Source organism: Oryctolagus cuniculus, chromosome 15 (genome assembly GCF_051225735.1).
Source record: "Oryctolagus cuniculus isolate XC-2025 breed Fujian yellow rabbit chromosome 15, ASM5122573v1, whole genome shotgun sequence".
Lineage (NCBI taxonomy): Eukaryota > Metazoa > Chordata > Mammalia > Lagomorpha > Leporidae > Oryctolagus > Oryctolagus cuniculus.
In genome coordinates this window covers 70,058,440-70,068,493 of record NC_142881.1, presented here as the reverse complement: position 1 = coordinate 70,068,493, position 10,054 = coordinate 70,058,440, and the positions used below count along the sequence as shown (strand labels likewise).

At 46.9% G+C, this 10,054-nt stretch overlaps 1 protein-coding gene across 10 annotated transcripts in view; it reads left to right on the top strand.

The window, feature by feature from the left end:
• The window catches only part of LOC127485798 (transmembrane protein 254), a 29,570-nt gene continuing 19,516 nt past the window's right edge, over window positions 1-10,054 (top strand). The window contains exons 1-4 of one of the 10 annotated variants that reach the window (XM_089313554.1): window positions 1-203; window positions 1,803-1,906; window positions 2,705-2,764; window positions 7,701-7,970. In XM_089313554.1, coding sequence (XP_089169680.1) covers window positions 102-203; window positions 1,803-1,906; window positions 2,705-2,764; window positions 7,701-7,920 — 486 coding nt within the window. In that variant the 5' untranslated portion in view covers window positions 1-101 and the 3' untranslated portion in view covers window positions 7,921-7,970. The other 9 variants (XM_051829207.2, XM_089313557.1, XM_051829204.3 and 6 more) reach the window with 9 other exon arrangements.

The window sequence follows — 10,054 nt, the reverse complement described above, 5'->3', positions numbered from 1 at the left end:
GCGGGTTGGGCGGAGCAGCCGCCCAGGCCCGCCCCTGCTGGCCCTGCATCCACTGCACTGGGAGCAGAGCCGCCCGCGCCGCCCAGAAAGGAGGTGCAGCGATGGCGATGGCGATGGCGATGGCGGCAGGCAACGCGGCCTACTTCCAGAGGGGCAGTGTGTTCTGGTTCGCGGTCATCATGCTCTCCTTTGGCTACTACACGGTAGGGGCAACCGAGTTGGGACAACCGCCTGGAGGGAGCGCTCCTGTCACCCAGGCCTCCGCCTCCACTTGGAGGAGGGGCCGCGCAGGCGCAGTTCCCGCTCTCTCGCCTCCCAGCGGGGAGGGAAGACAGAACCCGGAAGGAGGCGCAGATGCAGTCGGCTGCCAAGGCTTTTGGCAGGTGTTCTAGGCCCTGCAAAACCGGTTGGCCTACTTTCCTCAGGTGGGGGCGGGCACGACTCCCCACCTGCGGACTGAGCGCCTGGGTCTTTCACGATGGTGCTGGCGAACTCGAAGGCCGCAAGGGATGCAACCGCCTACTTCCGGACGGCCAGCCCGTTGCCCTCGCTGGTCACGGGGCTGGGGCTGGGATACTTAGCGGTGAGGGGCGGGGCGCGGACGCGGGCGCCTGTGTTTTGGCCCTCCGGGCTGTCGTAGCGTGAGGGGCGCCGTGGGAACGGCGTCGGTGCGCATGCGCACCGTGCGGTTGCCTAGGTTACGAACGCCAGCAGATGCTAAGCCGGGTTTTAGAAGGTTTAGAGTGTTTGAAGCAGGGGGAGTTGCTTGGAAAACGGCGGATAAAGCCAAGGGATGGCTAGGATTTCACTGGTGAGCAAGAACCGGTGTGACAGCAGGAGGACAGCTCTACTGCGGGGAGGAGTGACTTTCGTCTCACTTCCAGGATAACGAACGGGAAAGACGCCCGGAAACAGGTTGGGGTAAACCGGTATCATGTAGGAGGAAGGCGAAGCTAGTTTGGATCTTTCCCGGGAGATCCTGGAACCTGGACGGGTGTCATTTCCACAGCGGCGTCGCTCTGACCACCTCCGCCCTCCTTTCGCCGTGTGCAGGATGGAGGCGTGGGGCTCTAGTTTTCCCGAGTGCCCTTTCTGTGCCAGGATCCCGCGACCCTGTTGGAACACACAAGCTGGGAAACTGAAGATTCGAGTTGGAATTTAGTGGAACTGGCAGATGCCAGCCCCTCTCCACCGCGTGGTTAGGAGGCCGCAGTGATATGTTGTACTTTATTGGAATATTGACTTTAAACAGCATCCTGGGAGAAGTAGTGTTGCCTTTGGTGCAGATCTAAGTGGAGCACTAAACTTTGGAGGGGTTGACAGTGATTCACAGAAAGGCTTGTAACAGAGCCTGAGGAGGAGTTGGTAAGGTCACCACAAAAACCTTACATGAACGAGGAGTTGCTGTTAAACCTCCGCGAGTCTGATTTTCCGAGTGTGTCTGCGTGGTGTGCAAGAGTGGAAGAGCATGATTCTAACTGCGAGACTGAGCCCAAGCCACCGTTTGCAGGACAGAAGCTGGCCAAAGCACGCAGACTCCTACAAGTCTAGGAAATAACGTTTGGGGTGGAATTCATGAAAAATCGGATCCGTTCCGCCAGTGCACGGAGCCTGATCATCACCTCGTTTCTTTGTGGCATACGTCCATTGGAGCTGCTTTTTAGAAATAGAGGATGGAGATTCAGGTGCCCTCCTTCAGACCCTGTTTCCCCAGTAGTTAGTTTGGTAGAATTGGTGTTCTTTCCTACCTGCCGGTCTTCAGGTGCCCTAATGGTTTCTTTGTGCCTCTGATTCTCTTTCAGTGGGTTGTCCTCTGGCCGCAGAGCATCCCTTATGAGAGCCTTGGGCTCCTGGGCTCTTTCACTCAGTACCTGGTGGACCGTCATCACACCCTCCTGCACAACGGGTAAGGAGAGTTGCAGAAACGACACGCTGGTCTCGCTGGAGACCTTGAAGGCCTGCAGTTGCCTTTAGGTATTGAAGAATGGCGCTAGTTCACGTTTAGGAATCTTTCCAGATTTCTGTTAGATTTTATCATCTGACAATCCCCCCCCTTAAACTAGACTGACTTGTAGAAATAGGTTTGGGGCCGGCATTAGCAGGTAAAGCCGCCACCTGCAGTGTCGGCATCCCTTATGGATGCCGGTTCGAGTCCCGGCTGCTGTACTTCCAATCCAGCACTCTTCTATGGCCTGGGAAAGCAGCAGAAGATGGCCAAGGGTTGGGCCCCTACACCCATGTGAGGGATCTGGAAGAAGCTCCTGGCTCCTGGCTTGTGATTGGCCCAGTTTCAGCTATTGTAGGTATCTGGAGAGTGAACCAGCACATGGAAGGCTTCTACCTCGCTCTTTCTCTCTCAGCCTCTGCCTCTCTGTAACCCTGCCTTTCAAATAAATAAATAAATCCTTATAAAAATTTTCTTTTTCTTTGGTACAGAGAAATTTTCCATACACTGATTTCGCTCCCCCTGATGCCCACAACAGCCAGAGTTGGACTAGGCCAAAGGCAGAGCCAGAAACTCCATTCAGGTCTCCCACGTGATGGCAAGAATCCAAGTACTTGAGCCATCACCTGCTGTCTGTCAGGGTGTGCATTGGCCAGAAGCTGAATCAGAGACAGAGTTACCGAGACTCGAATCATACACCTGAATGTAGGATGCTGGTGTGCCAAGGGCAACTTAACCTCTTTGTTGTTGTTGTTTCAGGTATTGGTTTGCCTGGATGATTCACGTGGCAGAGTCCTTGTATGCCATGGTGCTGTGCAAGTAAGTCATTATTTAGGTCCTGGTCACCTTTCTCGCGGTATCTGGTAGAAGCTGAGCCACCACATTTAAATAATTCATGCACGCCTAGGCTGAGAGCACTCTGAGGTAGTGTGGAGTACCCATGCCTGATACTGGGCCTGACGCAGGAATACTCAGTAAATGTCCGGTGAGTGAGTCCATTTAGTTTGTGTTAGTTATTATTTACTCCGTTAGTGCATTAGGCTGACTGTTATTTTGTTTTTTTTTTTTTTTTTTTTTACACTTTTTTTAATTGTCTGTACAGCAGCACCTAGAACAAAAGATTAGGAGTCTGCCTCCTAGTGTGCGAAAGAGCCGAGTTACTTTCCTAGGCCAGTAATCTCCTATCTTGATGCCACAGTGAACCACCTGAGGAGCTGTTTCACTGTACATGTCTGGTTTCCACCAGAAAAATTGATCTGGCAGGTCTTGCTTCAGACCTACAAGTCTGTTCTTTCTTAAAGGTCTGCAGGTAATTCTGGAGCTAAATGCAAGTTAAAAGCCCCCAAACAGACCCTACTCAGCAGATGCTACTGTAGGTGACTACTATGTGAGAGTACTGAAAAAGATTCTTTGTACTTTTGGACAATTTGTTCTCCCCTCCGGGACCGTCTGCTAGTGGGGTCCTCTGTGAAGTCCTGTTCCTTTGCTCTCCCACTGGGCAGGCTGAACCCATCTCTACGCTTTGGAGTGACACAGTCGCCCTTTGCCAGAGTGCAAGGGGATTTCCAGGTGGCTTTGTTGAAACTGTTCTCTGGGCTTGAGACTGTGGTAGGAAAGCCCAAGTGTTCTGAGACTCCTTCCCAGTGGCCTCTTGGGCCTCCCTGAGGTGTTAGCCGAGGATGTTTGGCCCAGCCCTGCAGCTTGACAGCTCTTGTGACTGGCATTTGGAGCCTCTAATGAAAACCAAAAGACTGTGTTGTGTTGTACACTTCTTTGAAGGGAGAAGGGGAACAAGCCCAGGGAGGTTGCGTCTCTCTTACTGTGTTCCTAAAACCGGTCCTTTAAGGATCTCACGTGTTAGAATGTGCCATAGCTCACTTTAAATCAGAATTAATACTCCTTTTGATTTGTGAGATCAATGAAAGAGTAAATAAATTTGAATGCAAGAATACATGAAGACATGGTATAAATTTGGAGCTTCCCAAATCCTACTGCCCAGGAATAACTACTTGTAATATTTTGTTGAGTTCCCTTTTGTTTTAATCCATACCTGTAAACTTTTAATCCAGTCATCATCCTGTAGGAAAGAGTACTTTGCGCTGTATGTAGATACAGAAATGACCTTGGAGGTGGCAGGAAACTAACATTTACTAAGCACCCTCCATGTGCCAGTCCCTAAGCAGAAGCTCAAGGACACAATCAGGCTATAATATAGTCTCTTAAATCCCATGTTTTAAAAATACATACCTTTCTGAATTTCTTTTAACCAGAGATAAGATTGGACTATATGTTTGACTTTATATCTGCCATAATCATACACTTAAGCACTTTGCCATGTTTTTATTTTTTTTTTTGTATTTCATTTTAAAGATTTATTGTATTTATATGAAAGAGTTGCACAGAAAGAAGCAGACACACAGAGAGAGAGGGGGGTTTTCCATCCTCTGGTTCACTCCCCAGTTGGCTGCAATGGCCAGTACTGCACTGATCCAAAAAAAAAAAGGAACCAGGAGCTTCTTCCGGGTCTCCCATGCGGTGCGGGCCCAAGCACTTGGGCCATCTTCTTCTGCTTTCCCAGCCATAGCAGAGACCTGGATGGGAAGTGGAGCAGCGGGGCACAGCACCGGCCCCGCCATGTTTTTTTTTTTTTTTTTTCCCTGCCATGTTTTTAAAATAACCTTGAAGGCAGGCACTTGGCCCTGCAGTTAAGATGCTACTTGAGGGAGGACACTGTGGTGTAGCAGGTAAAGCCTCCGAGACCTGCAATGCTGGCGTCTCATATGGGTGCTGGTTGGAGTCCTGGCTCCTCCACTTCCCATCCAGCTCTCTGCTCGGGCCTGGGAAAGCAGTGGAAGATGGCCCAAGTCCTTGGGCCCCTGCAGCTGTGAGGGAGACCCGGAGGAAGTTCCTGGCTCCTGCCTTGGATCGGTGCAGCTCCGGCCGTTGCAGCCAATTGAGGAGTGATCCATCGGATGGAAGACCTCTCTGCCTCTCCTCTCTCTGTGTAACTCTGACTTTCAAATAAATACTTTTTTTTTTTTTTAATGATGCTACATGGGACAGCCCCATCCTATATCGAAGTGCCAGGAATCAGATCCTGGCTGTGGTCTTAATTCCAATTTCCTGCTGATGCACACCCTCGGAGGCCTCAGATGATGCCTCAAGCCCATGGGTCCCTACCACTCATGTGACAGACCCAGATACTGACCGAGTTCTCAGCTCCTGGCTTCAGCCTGCTCCAGTCCTGGCTGTTGGTGGCATTTGAGAGTGATCCAGCAGGTAGGAAATCAGTTTCTTTCTCTCTCTCCCTCTCAGCCTTTCTGCCTTTATTTCAAATAAAATAATTTTTTATAAAGTTTGGTGAATAGTTTTAAATTTTGCATACTATTCCTCTAGTTGTATATTCCAGAATTCATTTAGTTAAACTAGCAGTGAATATTTAACTTTAAAAAACATTTTTCTTTTGTTAATGATTGTTTAGTTTTATTTGAGAGAGAGAACTCCACTCCACTCACTCATGCTCCAGATATCTCCAGTAGCTGGAGCTGGGCCAGGGCCAAAGTTAGGCTCCAGGAAAGCAATCCAGGTCTGCCTTTGCAATCCAGGTCTCCCACAAGGCAGGGACCCTACTGCTTGAGCAATCAGCACTGTGATGTGGGAGGCAGATTCTTTTATCACTGGGCTAAATTCTACTCCCTGGGTCTTAGGTCTTTAATCTACCTGGAACTGACTTTTTGTGAGAGGCAAGTATTCAACTTTATCTTGATATTTCTATATGGATGCCCTGTTTTCCCCAAGCCACTTCTTGAGACTTTCACTCTTCATTAATGTGCTGTGGCTTATAGCCACATATATGTCTGTGTTTCTGAACTCACTGTTCTTTTCTGTTGGTTTGCTTCTTTGTCCTTGGGCCAGCATAACATTATCTTACAGTAGTAGCTTTGTAGTCACTGACACCTGATGGAGCATGCCCTCTCACCTTGTTCAGAGTTACCTGTTCCTGGGCCTTTGCACAGCCTTATGCATTGTCATGTGCTTCAAATATGAAAAATTTATCTGTTGGCATTTTTATTAGATTGACCATATGAATTAATTTGTAGCAGAATGGCATATTTCCGTTATTAAGTCTTCTAAACCAGGAAAAATGATTTGTCTCCATTTCCTTAGAGTTTTGTGATGTTTTTCCTATTCTTTATTTGGTTAATATCCAGCTTCCTGTACTTTCAGATGTTGTTATAAGTGACTTTTCCTTCATTTTATCATTGTTTGATGGTAGCATATATGCATATAGTCAGTTTTATATATTGACCTTATACGTAGCAACCTTAAAATTCATTTATTAATTCTAATAGTTCATCTATAGATTATTTTCAGTTTTCTAGTCATCATTCAAGTGTCTCTAGAAACAGTTTTATTTTTTCTTCTCAGTTCAGTCCCTTTGCTTTGTGTTTCTTCCCTGTTGTACTAACTCATACTTCCAGTGCATGTTGCCTAGAAGTGGACATGATGCCTGGTTCCTGATCGCCAAGCTGTCAGTGTCCTTGCATCATGTTTATTCTAGAGTTTTATAGATCTCCTTTGTCAAAATGAGGATGTTCAACTGTATATCTGAGTCTGCTAAGAACTTTGAAGAATGGATGTTGAAACTTATCAGATATTTTTGCATTTTTTTGGATTTATTAGTTTATTTGAAAGTCAGAGTTACACAGAAAGAGAAAGAGAGGCAGAGAGAGAGAGAGAGTCTTCCATCCGCTGATTCACTCCCCAGTTGGCCACAACAGCTGGAGCTGGGCTATCCAAAGCCAGGACAGGAACTTCTTCTGGGTCTCCCACATGGGTAAAGAGGTCCAAGGAGTTGGGCCATCTTCTACTGCTTTCCCAGGCCACAGCAGAGAGCTGGATCTGAAGTGGAGCAGTCGGGACTCAAACCTGTGCCCGTATGGGAAAGCAGCTCTGCAGGCAGCGGCTTTACCCACTATGCCACAGCACTGACCCCTATTTTTTGCATTATTAAAATGTATAATCTTTATCCTTTAATTTATTGATAGAAAAAAACATTTGTATATATGCATATAAAGTTTGCTTTAAATAAAAGGTTTATGCAAGTGAGACTTAATTACATACACATGAGCCTGCAGCAAGCCGTTCACTTAAGCTGAATCATTTTCTGTTGAGCTTTCAGACAGTTGAGTGACTGTATAGTAACACTATGTTCCAGTTTCTTTCCTAAGCACTTTGTGTATATATCTCATAAACCAAGTGGGACAGATACTACTGCTATGACTGTTTTTCACATGAGAATACTGTTTCTGAGAGCTACTAGTGATGTGCCCAGGACACAGCTGGCGGGTGGCCAAGCTGGGATTCACATCTGGTACAAATCTTCACATCTTCAGACACTTGCTCTGAAGCCATACCAGTGCCCATCTCCTTTCAGTCATCTCATGAGAAACCGTGTTATAATGCTCTACCCTGCTCTACCTGGACAGTAGCCAGACTAGTTCCAAGGAATAGTGTACCATCCTAAATACATTTATTAGGAAGCAAGGAAGAGAAAAAATAAATTGCCCCTTTAAGTTAAAAAACCAGGGTGGGGAGGTGGTAGACAGATGGAAGTATAGAAAAAGTATAAAAATTAAAAAAGAATAAGGCCAGCGCCGCAGCACACTGGGCTAATCCTCTGCCTGCGGTGCCGGCGCCCCAGATTCTGGCCCCAGTCTGAGCGCCGGTTCTGTCCTGGTTGCTCCTCTTCCAGGCCAGCTCTCTGCTGTGGCCCGGGAGTGCAGTGGAGGATGGCCCAAGTGCTTGGGCCCTGCGCCCACATGGGAGACCGGGAGAAGCACCTGTCTCCTGGCTTCGGATCAGCGCGGTGCGCCCACCGCAGCGGCCATTGGGGGGTGAACCAACAGAGGAAGGAAGACTTTTCTCTCTGTCTCTCTCTCACTGTCCACTCTGCCTGTCAAATAAATAAATAAATAAACAATGCTTCCTGTGAAACCATAAGATCAAAATTATGGTGCTTATATTTTGTACTTTTTTTTTTTTTTTTTTAGGTATAAAGGAATCACAAATGGTCGGGCTCAGCTACTCTGGTTCCTACAGACTTTCTTCTTTGGGATAGCATCTCTTTCCATCTTGATTGCTTACAGACCAAAGCGCCAAAAACAAAATTAAAAGCAAATATACAGAAGTTGCCTCTACTTAATTCAGACACCTTTCCAGGGTGACGGGGACTGCCATTTTCACTCAATGATATTTCTGTTTTGTAAAAAGTTTCCCTCAAAGCTATCTAGGACCCTGCAGTTACTCATTTTTCGTATAATATGCTGTGGTTGAGCTTGAATAGACCAGTTAGTTAACAAGGAAATAGGAAAAGTAAATACAAGTTTACAAGTAAATTAAGGAACTAGGAAAAGATTTTAGCCTTCAGCTCTGCGGACTCAGCACAGAAGAGGGCTTCCCCCCCACCTTCTTAAGGGCCTCTGGCGTTGTGGGCTCTGCTGTCATCTGGGCTGAGACACACGCTTGCTAGATTTGCTTGTTGGTTTTTCTTTGCTCCTTTCCTTCTTGTTAAAACATCTTGGCCGCACTACCACCATGTTAGCTCTCCTTCCCTTAAATTCTCTCCATCTTTCTGGACCAAGATGTAGGGACACTTCTACAATACATCAGTTCCTTATACATTTGTTAGGCACCTCTAAGGCAGAATCTTACCCTTTCAAACTTCTGTTTCTCAAATTACAGAGAAAAATAAGGAAGTTGGAACGGGCAGACTGAGTGATCACATAGAGGCACGCTGAGAATCAGGGCTGGTGGCCTTCCCTGCTGCTGACCGAAGTGTCCTTTCCCTACACTGGACCCCGGGACACGGTGCCCTGTGGCTCGCAGGGGTTGATTGCTGCTCCAGCTCAGGGTGCAGCTTAGCTCTACTTCCCCCACCTTACCTGTCCCCCTGCCGTGCACGGAGTTGTTTGACCAGTGTTGATTGCTGACTTTACTTTCTACTCGTTCATTATCATTCCAATTTTTATGTGAAAACTACAGGACTCATTGCATACACTGTCCTCTCAAAAGACAGCCGCAAGACCTTTGGCTGACTGTGTCACCTCTTGGTGAGACTCCCGGTGGGAAACCTGTCTCTTTTTCATGCTTTCATGTTCTCCATCACTGTCTCCAGACTCCAAGTGTCTTCCTCCAGCTCTGAAGAGTCTAGCTCATGGTTTATCCATCAAATTAGTGTCTTCCATTCTGGTGGATATATCTTACTACTGTTGACTGGTGGGATGACTCTGTCACCATTAGGAGCCATTAGGCCTCCTTCCCTAGAGGATGGCTTACTTGTTCTCTTTGGACTAGTCTTCATACCCCTTCCATAATATGGGGAGGGGGCAAGTTATTTGTATTAAGCAGACATTTATGAGAAACAACTACCTCCCCCAAAAGAGAGCTTCCAATTGAAACCACAATATAAAAGATTATGGACTGGGGCCACCAACCCTGTTGCATAGCACGTTAAACCTGCACATCACACATGGGCACTGGTTCCAGACCCAACTGCTCCGTTTCTGATCCAGCTCTCTGCTAATAATGTGCCTGGGAAAGCAGCAGTGGATGGCCCAAGTCCTTGGCCTGCAGCCTCGTGGGAGACCCAAAAGAAGTTCTGGGCCTGGCTTCAGCTTGGCCCCGCCCCAGCCACTGTGGTTATTTGAAGAGTGAACCAGTGGATGGAAGATTGCTGTCTTGCTTGCTCTGTCTTTTAAAGAAAAAAGAATATGGACTATGAATTGCTTCTGGTGGTATTTGTCTTAAAGTTTTTCTCTAGTTCTCTTGTGATTATGAGTTGCTTTTCACTAAGGAACCCCATTTTTGACCATGGAGTTAAGCATCATGGAAATCAAACCCAGTTTTTAAGAAGTCCTTTCCAAAGAGAAATAATAATGACTAATATTGGTGGTGCTGGGGACCGTGCTATCAGGTTACTGAAAGAAATGGATTAATTTAAATAAAATGCTGTGTGTTATCTCTTCAACCAAGTGCTTTTTTGTGTTTCTCAGTTTTGATATATTATCACATATTTGATTCTGTCTCAAATAGACTTTATGGGGCTGT